Below are 24605 nucleotides of genomic sequence, written 5' to 3'. Positions count from 1 at the left end.
ACCACTCTCAGAACACAAGGTAAGCATCAAACTCCTGGCATTCATAGCAAGCAACACTGTCTAATACCCACTCTCGAGTCACCATGGCAACATTGTTCTTTTGCTGGATTGCTGTAAGACAAAGACACAAATGATAAAACTATTACCAATGAGTCAAAGCAAGCTTAAGGTGAGCTTACTGATGTCTTTTAGATTAAGCTATTTGCTTTATCTTTGACATTGTAAAGGCCTTGATAAAAAGCATGAGTCTAAGAACAGTGATGTGGCACTATTACTCCTTTTAACAATGCAGGTAATATTGCTGCTCCAGAAAGAATGGCTGTTTGGCAAATGGTCAGGCAGGAAGTTTTGAACACCACAGAATAAACACTAAAAGCAAAGAGTGCAGTCCTTGTTATCTTTCAGTTTAGGACCTCAGTGACAGAGCCTCAGTTCCTGTCTGCTCAGGCATACTGAGCATGTGACAAGGAATGATTCTCATTAAGAGAGAAGCAACAGAAAATTACTGAAGCAGTCCCAGACTGTTCTTCACTGTTTCAGGATCTCTTTCTTTATTTTCTCATTTTCCCAGTGCCATGGAAACAGCTGTTGTTTTTACATCATCCTCCTGCTCCATTTTTTTGTTGAACTCCACTGTAGCATAACTAGCTTCAATTCATCTGATAACTCCCATTATCTCATTTAAAAGTTAGTCTGGAACACTTACACATTCAAAGTCTCATGGTTTCTCTGGGGCATTTTGATTGGAGAAAAAAAAAAAAGGCCGGGAAAAAAAAGGCAAGGCTATATCTGTTAATCCTTTGTAGCTAGATATTCTTTCCAGTCCAAGATAATCTTGTCCCATCTGAGGCTTTTTCCTAGATCTTACTAGTCTTCCAAGGGCATGCTTCCCCACATTTTAGAAACTATCTCCAATCAGAAAAGTTTCTGTAAAGCTGATGATATGCAGGACAACTGAGCCAAGAATAGGATTTGCCTGCCAGAGCACCTTTTAAGACTCTATTGCTGATTCTTGAGATAATATACCTTGTCGTTTCAGATTTTTCTTCCAAGACATACCTCCTTCTCCAGATGCAGTAGAATTTTACTTCCATTCTTCTACAAACCTCTCTGATATTTAACTATTAAAAGGACTGAGGTGATAAAGACACTCAATGCCTACCATAAAACAGTCCATGACAGTGTGTCGTTTTACCTCTGTAATCTGTGTTTTCCATCCATGCATCTGGCTGCACAACCACAATAGCAGTAGAATTCTAGGATTTCAAGATAAGAAAACAACAACAAAAAAAGTTACTGTTATCGGTACATCATAAAATCACTCTCACACCTATCTGCAGAGAGCGATAACTGGGCTAACTCTGCTTCACTGCATCACTTCAGAGAGGACTTTAAGAAGTGGTAGTAGAGGGAAAAAGACATTAGTTCCTAAGACTTTTCTGCGATTTCTCTTCAGGAATGCTGTGACTAAGTTAAGGCGCTAAAGGCTTTTTGCGCTGGAAAGTGAGGCTCAGTGCTGATTTCAAGAGAGATTAGCTATCTGGCCTACATAGAGTACTCTGGTCAGTTTTCCACTACAAGTTAGCCTGTCTTCTAATATAGAGTGGCCAGAGCCTAAAACACAAGAACTGTTGCCATGCAGTTTGGCATCATTACTGTGCAGACAGTTCTCTCTAACATACCCGTATGCATCAGTCTTTGACGAGCCCATGAAGGCCATGTAATCCTTCAACATGATGTGTACGATGTAACTGTAGACCATTTACTATGTTAAGTGTAACATTCATTAACACTTACTGTTTTGTGTGTGAACAGATGAAGTTGCTTCACTACAGATGCACCACAAAGCTCCACCATCCATTCTAGATGTTCTGAAGAAGTCAGATAAAACAGTCTATTACTTCAGTGTTTTACATCATGTTGAAACTGATACTATTCCCTAAGCTCTCATGTGTTTGTTACAAGAGATGAACTATTATAATTTGAAAGAAGTGTAAGCCTTAGTAGAGAATAAGTCCTTTCACTTTCTAGCCAGCTGAGGAACATCAACTCACCTTCTTCCCTCACCCTCTAGTCAGGACTAAACATAACAAAAAAACCCTGAAAAAGCAAAACACTACATGCCCAAAACTTAAAGAGAAAGTAATTAACAATTTATTTCCTCTTATTATAAGGATGTAAGACATGAAATTAAAATTAAAAATCAGAAATTAGAACTGTGATTATCTCTCATTAACAGAAGTAGCCAAAGTATTTAATTTCCACCAATTTGTTGAATTGATAGTGAAGATGATAAATAACTCTCTCAAGTATAAGAGCCATAATTGATGATCACTGCAGCAGGTGAAAGCACTGCATCCTCTGTAGTAATTATTGTAAATGTCAAGAGATGTCACCCAGTCAAAAATAAAGTTATATCGGACAAATTGGAAAGTACCTGCTGAATAAGCCATAAAAACGGGAAGAGAGGTACAAATATTTTAAGTAGAAAAATTCTAGCTTAAATTTTCAAAACATCTACAATACTTTATTTGATTTTAAACTAACAAAAAGAAGCTATCCTGCCCAGCTTTTTCTATGTATATAAACTCCTGGCTTTGTTGTGTATTTCACTTTTAACATCTGCTGCTAGAAAGAGAAGATTACACTGAGGATGTGTCAACTGCTAGAAAAACAATACTTAGGAACTGTTTACTAAGACAGAAGAAAATAATGCTCAAATACAATTGTTCAATAGCATCTAAAACAATTACCAGACAGCATGATATTAATGTTTTTCCTTCACTGCTAGAGAATCAGAGATAAACTAGATAAAAAGCCTGTTTTGAAATACAAAAAAATTGCCAGAGCAGTTCTCTGAGGACATCCAAAGAGAGAAAACACCATTTCCATTCTCTCTGCAGACAGAACCAGATAACTTTCTTTACCTACACTATACCTCATGTAGGTATTTTGAAAGTTTCAGAGTAAAAGAAGTACAAGAGTATCCAAGAAGAGGTCAAATGTAAAACTCTGGTGAATGCACACAATCCCCCTCCAAATATTTTTTCTATGCTAAGAGTTAATTTAATTCCACTAAAATGACACACCTGTAGTCATATCAGTGAAAGGACCATAGCAACAGATCTCAAAGTCTTTAAATATCTGAAAAACAAGGAACATGTTAACAGAGTACATATAGTATCTTTAAAGGACAATACTTATTATGCTGGTTTCACTGCACTTCTAGGACTGGTTACTAAGCTGTCGCTGTTTCACAAAGTATATCTGAAGCTCTTTGTAACCTACAAAACAAAAGAATATCATCAAAAGCCCCCAACCCTGTGCTATCCTATAACGATGTTATAAAAAGACAGCATTCACTCTAAGCTTAGTGAGTCACTTGAGCATACTTGCACTGCTGCTGACAGAGCTCACCTTTAATGTATAAAAATGCTTAATTTGTACAACTCTGTATATACAGAGCAGCAGACAAATTAGAAGAAGTTCCAGATATTCAGCTAGCATAGCCACATATCTGAAACAGTCACAGCAGGACAGGATTTTCCTCCCTGATGTGCTCGTACCTTTTCAGTCAGAGACTGTCTAGCCCTCTTAGGGCCTTGGTGGTTTCTCCCATTGATTACATCTCCTCTAACTTCAAAGTTCTCCTGGAACGTAACATAAACAAGCAATCAGAAGTTAGAGACTGAGAACACTTTCCTGGTCAGAGTTCTGGATCAGAACAGGAAGAAGCTGTCAGATTTCAGAACTGGAAACCTTACAATTAAGTGTGTGCAGAAAATTAAAAGGCTTTTCAAGAAAAATTATGGAGAGTAGTAATGCCCTGCAGCATCAGAGTTTTTAAAGAAACAAATGATAGTCAATCTGTATAGTAGTCTAGCAAACTGTAGAAAGAAGGGGCACACTCCAAGACTATAGTTAACGTTTCAGTAAAGTCTCATTTGATAGAAATTATCAGTACATAACCTCTAGATCTTCAACATCTATTTTATCTCAAGGCATTCACTTAGTATACAGATTAATACCAAATACAGTGCTGCATGTGATAATTTCAGGCCTACATCTGACTCAAACTCCCATTTCTCCAGCACTTTCTTGAAACTTCTCCAAAGCTTCCATGCAGTCTAACCTGCTACAATAGTATGAAGAGCAGCTGCACATTTTCAGTTTACTTGAACAAAAATTTTGGTTTTCATTATAATTGGAGGCTCTTCTCCTTGCTTAAAGCAATGTGAGAGTGTATGATGATGTTAACAGCTGTGCCAGGGAATTCTGTAGCAACTTCCCCCTTTCAGCCCAAGCACAGGAGGGCCTTTAATACCCCTTCCTAGGGCCTTTTTGGGACTAAGATTTTTTTCTTCTTCACCCTTGGCTTGACAAAAGGGCATATGGATTTCATACCAGAAAGTGGGCATTTCTGCTCATTAGATAAATGAAATCCATACTGTGTCACTAATACAACATTCTCCAAAAATCTGTACTAGAGAATGACAATCCAAATACTACCCAGGAATACAAAAATCCACCTAAATCAGGGTTATATCAAATAAATTTCTACTAGGAAAGGTAGTAAATGCTGGAACGAGTTTTCAGTAGTTGGCTATTCTAAAGTTTAAAAACAAAACAAAACTATGTATATAGCTATGTTCCAACATTATTTCCTTAAGCAGACAATAGTTCTTTTCCTTTATGCTGTAATCCATCAATATCAGCAGGAACACTTAAAATAATATGCCTATAACCTGTTCCAAAAAATAGGGACCCGTTTCGTCTTCAGTAACGACGAGTATAGCCTAAGTGTGGCTTTTGGTCCTAGCATTTTTTAAAATTAGAATCCCAGTTTTCAGAGCCAAATTTCCATATATTAAATGTTTAGACAATATCTGAGGCTACTAATAGGTCTATCAATGTAACAGCATTGCTCACACATTTGACATTTCACTCTTAAGATAAAAGACCTACCTCATCCAGTATCCTTCCTTCTGTAAAAGACTGAATTACCCCTAAAGAAAAAGATCAGAACAGGACAAGTAATTTTATCCAGTAAAATTGTTCTTCCACTGCCAATAGTCTGACTTCATTGCTATATTAAATTGAAGGTATTTGTACCAAGGAAAACTGAACACTGTATGATGCCTGAAAGAACTTAAAGAATTTTTTTACCTTTTATAAATAATACTAATTTTACACTAAGTGATGCTATGCATCTCAAATATCTACGAGGGAGGAAAAGCTTTCGTCAGGGTGGGGAGCAATCTAATGCAGTTATTTGAAAGAAAGAAGCTTGATGTTGCTGTTTGTTTGGTTTGGTTTTTAAAAAAATATTATTTATTTATTTTAAAGTGTTTACAAGAAGCTCTGCAAAACATCAGATGCCAAGACAGGAAGAGAACCTTTTGGGTTTTTTTTACTGGAACAAGTGAAGAGTACATTTGTGGTAGAAGGGCAGAGACCATTTAGCTCCAAACCAAGTTGTACTTACACTGATAACTAACTACCCATTTTCTTCCTGCAATACCCAGAAAGTACTTCAAAGTCCGTTCACACACCAACTCCTCATCTGCAGAGCAAACAAGAATAAGACCTCTTTCAGTTTTGCCATTAGTGAAAAAAACAGCTCGGATTATTTGTACCTAAAAGCAAAAGTTTTTTGCTAAGTGCAGCAGGAAAATATCAACACCATCTATAGAAAGGTTCTGAAATTCTAGTGTCCTGATTCTACTAAACTGAAGGAAGCCAGCAAAAACTAATCACATGCACAATTTCTGAACCCTTTTCTAGTTACTCAGTAAAGATAAGAGGCAAAAAAGTGCAAAAATACTAGTGAAGACAGAGGACACTAACAGTAGGATTCAGTGCCTAATGTTGGCATGAACTTTTAGATGACTAACCATTTCAGATCATCTTCTACTGTACCAGAACGGGCACAACTTCAGAAGGCAATTTAGCCTATCTGTATTTGTATGAAGACAGAACAATCTAGCTCTCCAAAAACATATGGTCATGGTGTCTATGATACACTTCCTGAAGAGAACGGCAAAAATTGAGTCCACAGATTTGGAGTAACACGATTTTCTGGCTCCTTTTCTACGTTAATTTTCAGAAGCAAGAAAGGCTGATGTGATAGATTGTATCCAAATATAAGCCAGCCAGAAGTGCTTCTACAAAGTGAAATGCAAGCACAGTATATAGCATACCCACACCCAGATTTGGCTCAAAATATTTTGCTTTTTAAGAAAACATTGGTTAAAAGCTAGTGGTACGTTCAGTAGAGAGCTTAAATATAACTTATGCCTAGACACAGCAAGATAGTAAATTACTGTTACTGAGGAACATTATGCTTTCCTGAAGTCAATATAATGCTATCTGTTTCAGAATACAACACAAATATATTGTGAAATTTGAAACTGTAGTATTGTACTGAAGTTTCTGTAAAGTTCCTTCAAGCTTTTAATAGTGGGATTCTTCAGCTCTACCAAAGAGCAAAACCTAATTTAAATACCTTAATTAAGCATGCAAATAATAGTTACAATGAAATGTTAGTACTGCTTTGTTCCTATGGAAGCATGCCTTCACCATCAACTACCATTAACTATACATACAGTTAGGTCCCACTTCCAGTTTTCTATTAAAGATAAGTTTCTTCCCAAAATTTAGACTGAAACAGCATTTATAATCCCTGCAAGGAATTAGGAAACCAAAATAGCATTATTTCCAGAATGTTTGTAACTCATTTCTTTAGGAACTATCTTGCTTTCTTTTTGGTTGGTTCTGAACTATGTTAACATGCTATAAACACCTGAAAATTGTGACCAAACAGCTGGAGAAAAAATATTAAGTAACATTAACTTCAAAGCACACAAGGAAACAAAACATACCCTCACTCTGATTCTGTGAAATAGAGTAAGAAAGATTCCCAAGTCTAAACAACAACAACAAAAAAATATAGAGAAGAAAACAATTAATACCTTCTCCTCAGACTTATTCAAATTTATTGCTGAGCTATCTGCTTGTTGGTTGGCCTACAGTTAAAATTCTATATGGTGTCTAAATATAGGATTTGTTCACATAGCTCCCAACAAACCTGTTTTCATTATGACATGGGTTGTTCCTTCAGTAATGTGATTAGATAAAGTGCTCTGAGTTCTTCTTGCAAACTTCCGGACCACCAACTGAAAAGTAGTTGAGAAAATTAATAGCTAGCAAAACAGATTAAAAAAAGGCAACAACTCCACTTCATAGGAATATAACATATTAAGACAGCTACTTTAAAGTAATGGTTTTATTTGTGTTGGCACACATTAAGGGAACCAACCAACGAGCCCCTGCCCCCCCAAGGCTTTCTAGAAATAAAATTCTTGCTTTGGAATAATGTGTTTTTCACCTAGACAGTAGGCACTCATTTAAAAAGTTCAAATTTCACTAAGCTTAATATTGCCATTTACAGGCAGCATTCTTTATATTTTTAGGAGTGAAAAAGTTTGACTTGAGTTGCTGTATTACTGATCTGCAATTCCTGTAAGATTAGTTTCCATTATACTTAGATCTCTCTATGTTGAGGACTATAGTGGTAATCAGGAATAATTAACAAGTGTCCTCTAAAACTTCTGATATATACTTACATGTTCTCTTTGATTCAGACCTGATGCCACAATTGACATTTCTCTCCTGTTAGTCACAACTGGACTTGGAGCATTTTCTTTCCCAGCTGTATTGTGTAGAATAGATACAGGAAAACACACACTTCTCTTCGATTTACATTCTTGAGTACAGCTTTTATTAGCATTCTGAGCCACAACAGAACTATTTGTTGCTTCTGCAGTTTGAGGGTTAAGAAGCCTTACAGGGGAGGAAGAGCTATTTGGACTTCTGGTCACATTTCCAGAGAGATTTGATAAGACAGATGCACTGTTTAGTCTCGTCCCAGATTTCTGCTCATCTGCGTTTTCTGAAGGAAAAGAGAAATTACTCCTTGAAACAATTTCATCCTTCTTGTAGTCATGGTGGAAGGCTGTTGCTCTACCTTTTAAGCTTAAATGCTGCAGTCACTTCCTCCCCTTTTTTTATTACTTCATCTTTGCCTCTATCATTACTTTTTCCTGATCTATAGCTGAGACACTAGAATACCTGTGAAACTTTTTGTAGCATACCTGTCAAGAAGTACCAATTTATATGTGAGGCAGATAATAGCTCCCATTACTGGCAAAATGTTGTCCAACCCCATCCTGATGGGCAGCTATACAGCTGGGCTACCAAACAAAACCAACCAAACAAGTAGTAACATCTATTTAAATTGACCAGGAATATATAAATTAAAATCCTTGATTTACAAGAAAAAGTTGTATCTTGCTGGTATGTAAAAACATTAAAAAAGCAGGAAAAAAGCAGAAATCAAAATGTGTTGGATCCCTCTTAAATGTTACCTGCTTCAAGCTGACACTGACTATATTCTTGCACTGCTTCCTGCACAGGTTTTGTCTTTTCAGGAGCTTTGTTCTTCAGAACACTGTCACACTGAAGGCCTTCCGCCAGATCTGTTCTCTTTAACAAACAAGATTTAGAAGATGGAAGCAACAATTCTGGAGACCTTGAGAGAGGGAAATTGGTTTTAATACCTTTCTTACTCTTCTAAGTATCAGAACCATGTAGCAACAGCTAAGCTATTGTAATTGCTCGAAAGCCGAGAGGTATTTATTTCAAGACTATTATTTTTTTAATACAAGATTAGAAATAAAAGTAAAAAAACCCCAAAACAGAACAAAAAAACCCCATTTACCTTTCTTTTTCTAACTCTTTGATTTTACTGTTGAGAGAATCACTTGGCATAACATGGAAATCGTTGGCTGAAAGTCCCTTTGAACTGCTCCATTTATGGTTTTCAAGATTTCCTTCTGAGGTTGACTTTGCCCCTTTAAAAAAGAAAAATAATTCTTAAACAAGCAAAATAAAAGCAACTGTTCTTAATTGTTTCTTCAGGTAAGAAGTCAAGCATTCTTTGAAATCTCTATCCAGATACACTTTAGAGAGGCAAGTGCCCCAGAACAGAAATCTACACAAAATACTAAGCCAGTTGAGGCACAGCTAACAACTACATTTTATTTCACATATTAAATCATCTACGAAACTAAGATGTCAGCTACGTATTAGGTGGAAAAAGTAGGATATAAAATAGGCTGAAGGCAAATTTACACTATTTAGTGCAGTTTGCTTATGAATCCCCTCAACACATTACCGTACCTCTGTTGATAAGCAGTAGAGAGGCATTTATCTGATGCTAGAGATGCCTATAATTTTTATCAAACCATCAATAACTCTAATCAGTTTAAGTTTTTAAGAGTCAGAAATCCATATTCTAGCGTAACAATGTAAACATGCATTGTATTAATGAAATTATTTTAAGTAGTTTTCCTATCTGAAGGAAACTAACCATTGATTTGCTGACTTAATCTTCAAGCAGCCTATTTATAGTTATCTTCCAAATTTGGTCTACTGGGCTTAGAAATGTCACATTTCAAAGTCTTCTCTATGAAATAATATCCTCAAAGTGTAGTAAGATTGAACACCATGCAATTCAATGAGCTTTGTTAACAAAGCATGGATTGTAGTCAGTCTCTTAGTGTTAAATATACTGTTAATGTTTTAACAGCTCAAGATGTCCAAAAGATGAGATAGAGAAGACTGAAAACACAGTGCAGCTGTTAAATCAGTAACACAAAATCAGAAAAGGATTCCAGCAAATTTCTTCCACAATAAATGGCCCTTCTTTCCTGTCAGGAATCCAAGGATCAAAGCAGCAGCCACAGTAGGGAAGGATGCTGTTACCTCAGATTTTTGAATGAATTGAACAAGTCACTGTGTATCTTTCAAAGACCCAACCTCTTCACTTTTTCTGTCTTAGCTCCCTTTTCTCCATGAAGAAGCTTCCTGATGCAGACTACGCTCTGACAACAAAAACTAACTTACTAACACACAAGCAGAAGACCCATTAGTACAGCTGCACCATACTGGCTGATAATTTCACATTTTTTGTATTCAAGATAGAGGTTAATCTAAAGGTCTCGTACCTCTCACTGTACAACACCATCATTCAGGAGATCAAAAGCAATCTACAGATCGTCTTGTGATATTTGACTAGCACCCACAGCAGTGATGAAAGCCTTTGCATTTAGATAGAAAAGACTCCACAGTGAAAACCAAACACAGTAAAGGCATGATAAGACACTAAATAACTTTGAATTCCAGGATGTTAAGTTAATTCTAGCTGCCTTCGGAAAATAAAGATAACTGACTGAAGTAAGACCACAGAATTAGAAATAAATTTTTAGCAGCAAGTAGGATAACTGGTGCGATTTATCTAAGAGTTCAATAAGCATTAAATCTTTGGAAATCTTGAAATCAGCATTGGGTGCCTTTCCAGAGCATTGAAAACTTCAACAATGAACATCCGGACTTACTATAGGCTTTGTTAAAGAATGCTCTATGCTCTGCTGCAGACAGGTTGTCAGAACAGTAATCTCAGTACCCATCTTGCCTTAAAGAAAAACCTTAAATAAAGCCCTCTCACTATTACTTACATAGCTGGCAGCAGCTCACTTTATCCTCAATATACAATAAGCCTTTGGCAATTACTAAAGTATTCTTCACCATTTATTTACTGCATTGTGCACTTTCCAGCTAGGAACTCTGTGTTCATGTCCTGTTCAGGGGATTCACACATCAACTATAGGTATTCTCCTCTTCTTTGCCCATCAGCAGCCTGACCTGTACTGTATTACTTTTGACAGTTAATACGTTCCTAACCTAATTTCTGTCTTGTTTCTTGATATGCTAAAGGACAATTTCTACCACAGGAATAGAGGCCAAGTCCTTTTGGGCATTCAGCCACTCTCCTAGTCCCTTACCCATTCCAGTGAAAGAAAACAAGAGTACAACAACTAAAACCGACAAAACAGCAACATGGATTACTACTGCCAAGCCACAAGTCCTACTCACACTGTTTATACAATTACACCATGTAATCTCACACAGACCTGCAACAGGAGTTTTTTTAGACTAAGTGTAGTACCTAAGTCATAAATAAATCATGTATGTCTCAATGAACAGCTGAATTTAGGTAAAATTCTGCTAACGTATCAATTTTAAATTAACACTATAATTTGTGGTAGAGGGAAAAAAGAACTAGTAATAGTCACACACTGTTTGTAAGAAAGCTGGGAAAGGTGTCCATTGCTATTTACCTCTTTCTTTTCTCATTTGTTCCATTCCAAGTGTTCCTTCACTACTGGAATGTGGCAGTTCCCTATGGAGAGGTAAAAATTCACAGTCCTGACTTCCATGCTGCTTTAGCACTGCTTCAAGTACAGCCATTTCTTGCTGAAGTTTCTTTAGGTTATTTTGCATAGCATTCTTCTGCTGTAAAGGATACACAATTGTGCCAACAGTAGCAAACTCAGTTTTAAACAGTAAGATTAGTTTCTTTAACAAACACTTGAAAATTAGGAACAGCAAAATTATTTTGAACTATTTTTTACCATGTGTTCAAAAGGCTACTGTGGTGCTTTTACTGTAACAAATAATGCACACATGCTGTATCAAAAGCAAAAGAAAAAAACAACTGCACACTCATTTTGTGTTCAAATTATTTCACTTTAGACAGCTCACCAGAGTTTAATCACTCAGGAAAAAAAAGAACTTCTGCACAGTTTTTTTTAAAAGTCATTTTGCCCCAAATGCATTAGTTTGCATTAGCCAGTTAATTTAAAATTTAATCATGAACATCAAATATTAAACTTCTGCACTTTTCACCATTACTGAAAGTCCCACAGAATGTTTAAAAGGAATAAAGTATTTTGTCCTACTCTTCCTTACTTTCTCTCTCAAAAATTACAATACCCTCTATTAAAACATGTCATATACACCTCCTCATAAGAGCAGCTCAGGGCTTCAAAGGATCCTTTTAAAAACCTAAAACCTTCACCATACAGGATAAAGCAGTTTCCACAGCACCAAATAGTACATTTGTAGCTCTAGCACTGGCACCATGTGGAACTTCCTTGTTACTGAATCAATAACAAACCCCCACCATGCACCAAACCAAAACCTCCCCACCAATCCATACTGCCACTATTCCATTCAACCCAGGCATATCCTAGAATCTCTGTCAATGAAGCTACATCAGGGAGCAGTGTCTTGCCAATTGAACACATTTTGCACTTACGCAGTAAACAGAAGAACCACCCATAAAGTACAAAAAATGAAATTCAATCTTCTTTGACATACATTAAAACCGACAGGGCTGTTAATGCCGAAGAGAGATTTGGCATAAGGGCTACCTTGAAGTTAGAGAAGACAAAAAAACCCTAACACAAAAAACCCACCAAAAAACAAAACCAAAAAAACAAAACACACAACAAAAACAAAAAAAAATCCCAACTGACAACCACCCACACCAATCACCCAATACATAAAGTCCGGTCATCAAGCAGTAAGCAGGAAATTAATAGTAGAGAAAAACGTACTGTGCTAGACACACCTTTCATTGGACAATGCCTGTTGGATTTTATTTCTATAATATTCGAATATGGAATGACTTGATTTAATCTATACCCTTAGAAGGCAAGTCTCCATGCTTCTAAGTATCATAATGTAGCAAATCCAATCCATATCACCAATCATTATAAATTCCTATCAATAAAGCTTTTAAATACAGGAAGCTGAGGTTTCCAGCACTGGTCAAGTGTGGAGATTAACTAGCATCTCCCACAATTAAGCACTATAATCAATACCACATAACAAGTTATGGCCATTAGAATGTAATGCTACCACGGAAGACAAAGTTGGACAAATAATGGCATAGAAGCAGTTCTACAATTCTCAATTATGCTCTTGGAAGTAACCTAGCAACACAAATAATTATGATGAAAGCAGTTTCTCACTACAATGACTTCACAGCTTTCTGGTTCTATCCTAGAACGCAAACTACTTTTAGAATTTAGTGCATAAACTCACTTACCTGTGTAGTAAGGATTTCACCCTGAGAGAACAGTCCACATGAATCTTCTATATTACTTGTTTCACTGTCACATCCAGATGCTTCACCTTGAAGAAGGTGGAAGAAAATGTGAGTTAGTTAAAGAAAAAAACCAAAACAAAACAAACATTATCCGTAATTTCTTCCCACACAGACCTTTTATCATTATAGTTAACAGTTGGCTAAAGTGTCAAGTTTTGAGAATACTTAAGTTAGAAGCACTAGTAAGTAAGGAAGAAGATCTACTTTAAGTTAACATTTTGAAGAATACCATGCCACACATATGGCAAAGTAAATACAACTCAAAGTGTTTCAATAGTGATGAAAGAGTCCTAAATATTTATGAAAGCCATAAAAAGGTCAAAATAAGCACTACAGAATTCTATAGCCAATTTCAGCAAACATTTCATCTGGTGAAACACCTTAGGTAGGCTTTATGAAATTTTGCTGATAGGTGCAAGTATCACATTGCAGTAAGAAAGCTAGCATTTCACTCAAAAATTAATTCCCATCAGACAGACTCAGTCCAGCCTCTACTGCCCAGTCTATTCATTTTTGCTCTGAACAAAGAATACTGGGAGAACTTAATTTTCGGGAAATAAACCACCAAGGGTTTTTTGCTTGATTGTTTAGGGCTGATACATTCCTTTAAAAGAGCAAGCACCACATAAATACAGAACAAAGCTCCCATGCAAACACCAAAAACCTAGGTGCAATGACATTACAAACACAGCTGCAGAGGTAAAAATCTTGGTTTGTACCTAGGTTTGCTCCCATGTTTGGGTCTTCTTGGCATTCATCTTTGAAGTTAGTTTTGCTTCTCTTCAGCCCTCCATTACAATTTTGAAGAGTTTCTTTACTCTCATTCACATTGCTCACTGGTTTGGATGTATGAATGTGTATTAAAGGTTTCTTCAGCTCTTGTGCTCCATCAACTGATTCTTCAGACACGTTGGACTGGGAAGAAAATAAGTTGATGGAGCATTCTGACTCCTGGCTTGGTGAAACACACCCATTACTTAGGGCAGTTTCAGGCATTTTCTGCATATTATTGTCATCATGACTTCCATTGTGAGGCAATGTGATGGGACTTACTGAAGACTCTACCACAGATGTCACCTGTTTATTGATCTGCAAAGGTGTGCTTACTGATTTGCCAAATATTAATGTCTGAAAACATGGTAAATCTTCATCCTCGCTAGATTCTTCATCTGAAGATTGCAGTTTCTGCACTCTTCTTCGAGATCTTTGAATACCTCGAGATCTTGGCTTAGAACTAACATTTCTATTGTGTAGTTCTTTTACCAGGGCATTGTCACATCTTTTTGCAAACACAGCAGATGTCTCTTTCCTATCAGTTTCAGAAAAGCTGGTGTTCTCTTCAATATCATCGTCAGAGCACAGTAAGCCATCAGGGGTTTCAGACAAACCTGTAAAATCACTATTCCCTTTAAAAGGTTCCTCTAGAGCCTCTGTAGCGAAACACTCAGGCATCCCTGTGCTAGCAGTTTGGGTTGCTTGTTCTTCATTCCCCTTTACTTGTTTTCTTTCTCTTTTGCTTTTTTTCCCAGTGACTTCACAGCTGAATTCAGCAGGCCTTTGCTGACAAGTTGCAGGACAAATCATTGATCCAGACTGAAAATGTAGTATTGGTCCTTTGCTGTCAACAACTTTTGCCTTTCCTGCTTGATTGCTTTCTGAACTGAAGCATATTTCATCAACAGTGTTTAAATAGGTTCTTTTGAAAATGTGCTCTTCCGTATTATTCTGATCACTTTGGCTTCTATTACTTTTGACTGGATTCTGTCTCAACTCATTTTCTATCCCTATGTCAGTCTTTTCATTTCCCTGCTCTCCTTTTTGCGACCTGTTTTTGTCTTCAGTTCTAGCAGCATCCATTCTTACTGGTGTCAGATGCCCTTGATTTGCAACATCTTCTTGATGTTCCCCTACGTGCATCCACTCAGTGTTGCCGACAAAGCAAGTCACAGGACTAATGCAAGTAGATTCATAGGTCTTAAGCTTCTCTTTCTCACAAACCCTACCCAAGCTTTCAGCAGTTGTTTTCTCTTCTTGCAAGTTTTCTGTTTTTAAATATTTGCTATGCTTATTTTCTACCTGATCAGCACATGATAGCTTTAAAGTTTCAGAAACAGCATCTTCTACTGCACACACCTTCATGGGAGTAGGATAAAGGCTAAATGATAGGCGTTTTGAATGCCTAAATATATTTCGTAGATACTGTGTGTCTAACTCACTATCTTCCGCTTCTTTGGTCAATTCCAAAACGTCTTTAGCCATTGGCAACTTCTCAGTTCTGAAGTCTCCTGGAACATTTTGCTTATCATGTCCACTACCCTGGGGAAAAGTAGCAGGTGATTCAGTCATCTCTTCAGTCAGGTGGGAAGCAGTTTGTACAACAGTCATTGAAGGACCCTGTAGGAGGAAAGGGCTACCTAGTATTTCACCTTTTTGAGAACCTGCATCAGGTGCAAAGGAACTACAATTTGAACGCTGACATGAAGATGTAGGATTGAAGAGACTTTTTTGAGTTTCTGCAGCATCAGATGAATTCTTTAGACTAATCTGTATTTCATTTGCTTCCAGATCACCACCCTTCGGATTAGTGAGTGGCTTGTAACTCAGCATACCCTGGGACTCACACAGGTCTTTGCATTCGGAAGCGTGAGGTAACACATTCCTTCCATCTCCAGAGAAAGACCCTTCATTATCACTGTCATACTTTCTTGCTCCCTTAATTACTACTCCTTTTCCTGTTTCTTTTGTCATTTCTTCAGAAAGTAACTGAAGCCTCCTGCTGCGCCTGACTTGTCTTTGCTCAGAATCAACTTTCCTTGGTTCTTCACTGCTTGGATAGCTATCAATCTGTGGCTCAGCTGGATCAGGGGAAACAGAGTTTCTATCCACTACTAACTGCAGAGCACACATGGTTCTAGCAGAACGCCTGCATCTTTTTGGTGCAGAACTACTTTTTTTAGTGCTTTTCTGATCACAGTTATTCAGTTCTAGCTCCGCATCACAGTGCTTGCCAGTCACCTTTACAGTAGCTTTTTTCCATATGGATCCTCCTCCTCCCTCAAGTTCTGCTAGTGTATTATCCTCTCTATTCTCAGAGAGGTGACTCACATTAACAGCAGAACTTTCATCACATCTTTTCTCTTCAGCATCTCCAAGGCACCAGTTAACAATTTGAGGACACCCATCTGCCTCTTCTGTATTTTTTTTCTTGATGAAATCCTCAGGTTGCAAGACACAGGCAGTCTTCCTTTTTCGTTTTAGTCCGTTTTTGCTGGAATTATTCAAGCAATTCCCACCAGCAGCCACATCTTCCTTTTTTGTAGTAGGCAAAATCTCTCTCAAGATAATAGAGGGATTTGACTTCCTCTCTCTCTTGTATGTTTTCCCAAATATTTTGTCTTTGATGCTATCTGCTGTTTGTTTTGACCATCTCTTGTTTCCTTCAACCACTGCAATTTCCATGGAATCTACCATAGGGTCAGTCTTTTCTGAAATGCAGGAATCCTTATCTGATAAACATGTATCTCCTTCACCTGAAACATCAGTTTCTCCAGCAGAATCATCCTGAGAAGAACTGGAAGACAGAATCTCACTGCTTTTTGAAAACCACTCATTGACTTTCTGAATGCTTCGCTTCAGTCTCTTCCTAGAGACTTGATTCAGGGCAGCACAGTGAAGTGTCTCTGGCTGAAGCAGTTTCTCCAGAGGAAGTTCTTTTTCATGGAAAGAATCATTCTCAGGTTCATACATTTCCACAGCTTCCGCACTTTGTACTTTTTCCTTGCTTTTATCCAACTTGCTCTCTGAGCTACCTTTTAAGTCAAACTCTTTGCCTTTGCTATTGCACTGAGTTTGCTCTGCATCCATTTCTTCTGTGTTCTTAAAGAAAGATGTGCCCCCATTCCTTAAGGGACTGGCATTACCTATTCTGTCACACTGCTCTGTGAGTAGGTCTACAGCAAGAACATTTAAAGGAGAACTCTGGTATTCAGTCATATTCACTTGGCCAGGTTTGACATATTCAGTGATGCTCCGAGTGCTTTTCTTGCTCAAGCCTTCCTTTGAGAAACCACTTTCACCTGAAGATTTATAGGTATTATAAATTATTAAGACCTATTTTACATGCACAAGAACAATGACAACCTTAATAGCTGTTTTCAAAGAACTGCTCTTATTTCCCCCCAAAACAGAATATTTCACTGCACAAATCTCCCTCTAGAGAAAGGGAGAAAGATCGAATTATGTATGACATATGTTCATCCAACTTCTTACATGAATTACCAGACAGTGCTCTCAACTTGTATTCTAAGGGATAATACGGCTTATGCAGAATAGATTAAGTTTTGCATTTCGACCAAGTTATTTTTTTCCCTTCTGTTCCTGTGCACAGAATATCCACATTTTAAGTATCAAGTCTACAGGTATAGTCTTGTATTGTACTGTCACTAGCTGTAGGCATCAACAAAACTACAACATACTAGACTGCAAGTGAAATCAAAATGTTAACTTGTGGTCTTTCTTTCAAGTTTAATCATTTTTGTTACCAAAATAACAAACACACCTACGACATTTGGTAGAATTATTTCTTTAGCACTCAGCTTGTCAGTCTGTGTATTGCAAGAATATTCATTCCCCTTCTCAGCACTCCTAAGTTCTTCCAGCTTTTCTTGAGGTGAAATCTGAAGCACTTCTTTGTCTTCTAACCTGTTGGGAAGGGAAATCTACTTTCATTACAGTGAAAACCACAATAGACATAACAGATGATGATGCTTAATTTTCCCTCACTGCTCTCTGAAATAGTTTTTGGAGAAGTCATGCTTCATGATTGACACTTCCCACAACTAGATCCCTTCAGAATTTCAGGCCATTTCTTTAAAAGATCCCCTCCCACATTCCTGAATTTAACATTTACTTTCTAAAGCATAGTACATGCTTTTCTCTTGAAGATCTAATGTCTATGTAAGCAACAAAACATTTAGAAAAGAGCTTTAAAGCATATTATATGACAAACTGATGGGAGTCAGCTACCCATTCTGCCTTGATGCCCTTGAAGTTGAACATCACTTGTCAGCTTGAAGAACTCTATCAGTCCTACGTTAAGAAACTAAAACATAGGAATAAGAATACTGAAGTACCGTCTCTAGAAAACATGCAGTCCTCAGTCACCTTTACTCACCCAGTATTGCTTGCCTGTTTAAAAAGCTCTTCAGATGAATCAGAGCCTAAAAACAAATCAGCTGTTACTCTGGTTGAAATGATTCAGAGAAAGATGACTTGCGAGATTCAGTGTTTATTATCACAGAAGCATGCGTGCTTAGTTCTTTCTAGAGGTAGATGCTTTCAACTTTTATCAGATGAAATCAAGTTCAGTTGTGCAGTATTTTACCTAATTATAATGATTTCTATGTATTAATATCTACATGGCTCCAGCATAAAATTCTGTTTAAATACAGTGACTGGTTAACAGAGAGCTACTAAGAGTTAATTAGCTGAGAGTTAGTTTCTAATTTCTAAATTTATACATGCAACAGCTGCTAGTATTTAGAATTTTGAACTGGAGGTCAGAGCAAGATATCCAAATATATGTCTCGGATCCTTTGACTGATCTTGGCAGAAACAATAAGGAAAAAAGAGAGGCAATGAAAACTATCTGTTAAAGGAACAATTCTTTCCTTGAAGGAACAGGGAGAAAATAAACTATGCACAGCATATATCTTGTTTCTCACAGCAGTCAGCATCAGATAAAAAGGAAGTTCTGAAAAGCTAGGATAGACAGAAATGGAATATTTTTTTCTCAATTAATTTCATTCTTATCTCTGGTTATTAACTAGAGCCTCAAGCACTGGTGACAAGGCTTAATATTCTTTATAAAACAGTAGTTATCATTAGTTATAACAACTATAAATTTTCACATCTGTAAGCATCGCCTCTTCTTTGGATCTTGTACACTGAGCCTTAAAGGTTTACTACAGCAACGTTATTTCCTACACTATAATAAGTTATGCAAAAACCCTTTGATTTACCAACTTTTAATTGTCCATCATTTGTCCCTTTGTGCTCATTTTGGGTGTTAAGGAGAAATTAGTGTTTATAAAGACTTGGAACTTCATCACCTTTTCATTTTTTTTGCAAGCATTATACATAAGATCAACTAGTGCAGATCTACAACAGATCTTACCAAACTCTATATAAATCCCTTTTTCAGAGTCACATTTCTGGGTTTTCTTTTTTAGGGGACACTTTTTGACCCTGGTATCTGTAAGCTGTGTATCCACATTAGCTTTCTGCGGACAGGAGAACAGAAAGGAATAGTTATTTATAACAGTAGGCTATTTCAAAAAAATAAGTAGTAATTATTTAAACTACAGCAGGGAGTGTGTGATACATATGAACTAAGTATTTAAAGTAGCAGCTTCTATACAAAAATCCAATACATGTAATTTATCATACTGATATCAGTAATGGAATGTGTTGATAGAAACAATTATCATGCATTTAACAGCTCAAATCATTAACAGTTTTATCTTACTTAACATTCTATCCAGCATCGAGTGGATGAGACATGAACAAACTCATACGCACAGCAATCATCCTAAGTTGGGTAATGTCTTAAGAATTCTTAAACATATTCATGGTCTTACCCCTAAAAAAATAAAAAGCCTATCAATAGTTAGACAGCCTCATTAAACAAGCAGTATGAAAAAGCTTTCAACCCTAGTTTCAGTAACAGAATATATTATGGCAATATTAACTTTAAGGTCAGGTCATTTTATGCAAACAACCTTTTAAAGTAGGTTAGGAAGACAAAAATATTTAGATGTCCTTGTCTAGAATAATATTCCAGTCAAACAGTGATCTGAAAGCAACCCAAAATTTCTTATTCCATTAATTTACATATATGCATGTACACACATTCCAAATAAAACAGTAAACAATCCACAAAAATAAATTGGGGAAAAAAAAAATACCAAGGTGCAGTTTTCTTGTCCATTTTCCTTAGCATTTTTTTTCCTGTTTCTGAAGCCCTTGCTTTGGATGATAGAACTTTCTTCACACAGGAGCTCAGCAGCAGTAGCTTCTGTGGATGTTTTAGGAAAGTGATGACTGTTTAACACTGAAAAATGTCCAATAGGAAAAAAGCAAAAATATTTTCTTACACTGAGCATGACAACAGGTATTATATATTAATAAAATAATCTTGCATAGACCCTATGCAACTAGTACATATACAGCTAAAATACAATTATCAAAGAAAGAAATCTGATTGAATTATTAGTCTGATTGTTCTTTACGAGTACTCTTCAAGTATTAAGTAAAATCTTGATCTTGCCAATTTATTTTCCCAACCCATTTTGCTTATATGGATAATCTAGCAAGAACAGGATCTAATACTAGTGATTTTAGAATGACTGAATAAGTTGAAAAGAATTTGAAAAGAAAGTCTAGTTTTTATAGCACAATATACTAAGGAAAAAAAACAAATCAAAACCCACAACCTGCCCCCAACAATGATATCTTCTTTCCCAAAATACAAACAAGAACATGTCTGACCTGGCAATACCCTTTACAAGGCACTGAGTACTAGAAATGATAGATTTGGATTCTAAAAGGATATATCTGAATGGGACAAGTTAACATACACTGTTATAGCACTTGCTAATTCAGGCTTTAAGACTGTCCAAGAAGTTAAAGCTGCAAGGTTGGGCATAATCAAGAGCAGGACTTTGCCACACAGTCATAGATCAAAGATTACTTGATACACATTTGATACACATATTTCAGGAACTGAAAATAAGATTGGTAGGAGTCATCAAATGCACAGTAAATACCCTTAAGACTGTTCAAGAGGTTACTGTAGGAAAACCTTGGGAACTTAATGGAACTTATGCTTCTACACCCAAGAAAAAACTTTTGATAATTCTTCCCATATTGACCACTGCCCAGTAAATGAGATACCCTGCAAGTAATTATGATACAAATGTCAAAATGTTATTTAAAAAAAGCGGAGGGCATACATTCACAACACTTACACTTTATTCCAGTGTCAAGCTCAAACGCATGGATAGTTTCCAACAATCCTTCAATTAGTTGCTTAAATCTAGAATTTTCTTTCAGACTTCTGAAATAACATCACCACATGAGTTGTTTTAAGATGAATGTATGGGTAAACTAATAGTTCTGCTAGAATTTAGGCTGAATTAAAAAAAAAGGAGTAAGACTGCAAAGTGGAAGATGAGACAATGAGAAATTGTTGCCAAGGAATAACACCACAATTCCCCAAAAGAACCGCTACTATGGGAAATAAAACAAAGTGAAAATTTCATGTTTTTCCTCACATAGGTTTAGCAGAGAGAAAGTAGTTGCAATGACTGAACAATAGTACAGTCTATATTGGATAGCACTAACGTTTGCTAAGAACAGTGTCTGCACCTGATAATCACTTGAAAAAAGTTTAATTAGGTCAGGCACTAAAGAGGTACTCCTTTAGAAACTGACAGTTTACTTAATAACCACCTTTTCCTGTTTATTTCAGTCTTCTGCTAAGATATTTTTAAGACAATGATTAACTTTTCCTTAGAGTTCAAACTTCTCATCCTCAAGCCCACTTGCAAAGGTGCATTACCTCTTGGTAACTTCAGTCTTACACAGAGGACACTGTATCACACCTTTTTTCTTTTTGCTGAGGAGTTTGAACATGCAGAACCTAGGAAAAAAGAATAACCACGATGGTAACAAAAGGCAGGATTTTCTTTTCTTTAAAACTGAGTCTAGGCGTGCACTGCTTAGTAGAAATCCTTCATTATCAAGTTGAATGCCTGTATACTTGTTCTGGTGTTACAATGAATTAATCAATCCCCTTTGACACATCTGTGAAACTGCAGTTATTTGTTATTCAGAATTGATTTTTCTCCAATACAGCTACACATTAAGTTATCAAAACACAGTATACATCATTAGCATTAAAAACTATACATGGAGAATAAGAACAGATTGACTAAGCATTGCAATTACAAGTTTTCAAACCCACCTGCAGAATATGTGATCACATTTTGTTGAAACTGGCTCTTCCACCACATCCAAGCTACAAAAAGAAAAATGAAGGAAAACAACAACACAGAAGTTACATATAAAATAGCAGCAACAAAGTAAGATTCAGAAATACAGTCACTTTTCTGAACTTAAAAAAAAATTAAAAAAATCTTGGTGGGGAAGAGAAGTAGGACACATTTGACAATTTTTCGTTTGAGAACCAGGTACCGTAACAAATACTGTCATTATGTGATATATGTATATCTATTAGCTCTTCACAACCTTTGCCTGCCTCTGGCAAAAAGACAGCATTTTCTGGAAATGCCAGTTCAGCAGGTCAGGAAACTTGGTGTTAGAACACCACTGTCTTCTTTTTCAACGCTGACCTCCCGTGACAAGAGTAAAGGACAATGTAGTTCTGTTGGGTTCAGGAGCCCACTGGGCTCTTACTATGTTTGTATAAACCAAATGTACAGATGTGTCAACACAAATAAATATTTAAGGTACTCCTTTCCCCCCCGGGTTTTCTATTCTAAACCCATTCTTGTCTAGCACAGTCTGAAAATTAACATTTAACTTGATACTAGGGCTTTCAGAAAAGCTCTAACCAATTCACTATTCAACTCACCTTAAAATATAATGGACCTTGAACACATACTAAAAACAAACAAAAATCACTTTAAAAAATACTGCTCTAATTTAGCCATACACTGTGTTACAAACCCTAGTTACGTAAGAAAGGTTTCATGAGTTTAATAGACTGTGTATGTACATAAGGAAACCTCTCTGTGGGTGTGTTTTGTCTACAGCCTAGTAGTATGTAAAAAAGTTTATATTATGATTCCAATTAAACCACCACAACAACATAACTTGGATGAAAACAGCCAAAACAAATATAATGCTATTATTACAGAACAGTCTAACTTGTGCCTATAGCAAAATATACACCAAGAGCCAAAAGCCACCTCAGTATTACTTTTGCATGCATTATTCATTCCCCAATCTCATTCGTTCATATTTTGGGATGTTTTAGTATTTTAATTTGCCATAATAGAAAAGAAAGATTCTATCTTTATACCTTAATGTCACATACAGAAATAAAGCAAGACAAGCCCAACCTCACCATATTCATAGCCTTCTGCCCAGTTAATAACTACCAAAAAACCAGCTAGGTGTGTTAAAATCCTGGTTTTGAACTGCCGTTCACAACGTGTCTTGCTATTTAAGCTAAACAGTACACACTTCCATGATCTTTATTGCACAAATACAAGAAAAGTAGACATTGAACATCTCCATTCCATATTGAAGTCAGCTTCCTCCTATCAATCAGCAGTACCAGACTATATAAAATCACTTTCTGAGATATTTCATTACTCCATCAAATTCCACATGCAATAAAGAGCAGCAGAGATAGAAAATAGTTTCTGCTCTAGCTCTTGTGACATTTTTTGGTTAAGTCAACGAATAACCAAGCCAACTATCCAACAGCAATACCTCAGCAAAAAGCATGCTGCATTTTCAGAAAAGTTTGGATGCAAGTTTTTTCTGCATAGCGCTACAGCCATTCTGTGCTTTCTGCTCTGTGCCTTTGTAATAGATGTTATTACCAACACAGAAATTATTTTGGTTTTCCAAAGGCAGTAAAGTAAAATATTTCCAAATGGACTTAAAATGTAAGGATTTAAAAACATTTGCCACCATAGGCAAAATAAACTTCAGGAGTTTAATGGAAGCAAGAGTGTTTCAAGAGCTCATCAGATGTTCTAGGTATCTAGGCTTTAACTAGAATCTATGCTATTTCAGCATTTGTTTGCATTAAAGAACTACAGACCTCACTTACCTTTCAGAGTCAAAGGACAACAACCCAGGCTGCTTTACAAACAATACTCTAATCCAATCAGTTATGGTTTTTTCCTAATTGGATAGAGGACTGACACATTTAGGTTGTAATAGAAAAGCAAAATTTATTAGAGCATAAAAGCAAAGAGGTTCTGTCTTGCACCTTCTCACTTGAGCCTTACAAAATGTTAATATACTTCACCTTAAAATACAACTCTTTTTGCTTTCTGATAACCCATACAACTGACAAAGCATTTGAAAAGAAAGGAAAAGAAAGAGAGAGAGAAAACCAAAAGACTCATTAATTATACTAATACAGAGTTCACATTATTCTCCTGGCATACCATATTGGGCACTCCAAGTTCTTCTGCATAGCTGAAAGCACATTTTGTACATCTCTAATAGCAATCACTGAGAAGTCCATCCTTCACATCCAAAAATACCCTACAGAAAAGAAAAGTAATCAGCTTTGTTTCTGATCTGTTGCATCCTGTGACCATGTTTTCTCCTGCATGACTTTTCTGTAACATGCTAAACAGTATCGAACACTTAGCTGCTATTTCTTGAGAGGCTTTACAGCATTGGTAAAGTTCGTACTCAGAATGTTAACAATTAAAACCTGTCAAGTCTTTTGTAGTCAAAGGGGCAAACTGAGAGGGCTTAC

At 36.5% G+C, this 24605-nt stretch overlaps 1 protein-coding gene across 1 annotated transcript; it reads right to left on the bottom strand.

Annotated features, from left to right (window-relative positions):
* Positions 1-24365, bottom strand: BRCA1 (BRCA1 DNA repair associated). The gene is made up of 22 exons (XM_009810299.2): positions 24286-24365; positions 22101-22154; positions 21696-21776; positions 21103-21191; positions 20041-20186; positions 19251-19356; positions 18249-18294; positions 17634-17776; positions 13795-17151; positions 13016-13101; positions 11241-11415; positions 8780-8912; positions 8427-8590; positions 7626-7951; positions 7088-7175; positions 5486-5563; positions 4966-5006; positions 3567-3650; positions 3090-3144; positions 1798-1871; positions 1196-1256; positions 1-111 (listed from the first exon to the last, which is right to left on the bottom strand). Exons 1-22 carry the CDS (start codon positions 24363-24365, stop codon positions 8-10), a joined length of 5571 nt encoding a protein of 1856 aa, XP_009808601.2. The 3' UTR covers positions 1-7.
* Positions 24366-24605: the final 240 nt, after the last annotated feature.

The sequence above is a fragment of the Gavia stellata genome, chromosome 28 (genome assembly GCF_030936135.1).
Source record: "Gavia stellata isolate bGavSte3 chromosome 28, bGavSte3.hap2, whole genome shotgun sequence".
Lineage (NCBI taxonomy): Eukaryota > Metazoa > Chordata > Aves > Gaviiformes > Gaviidae > Gavia > Gavia stellata.
Note: the sequence above shows the minus strand (reverse complement) of the source record. Positions and strands in the feature narration are given on the sequence as shown.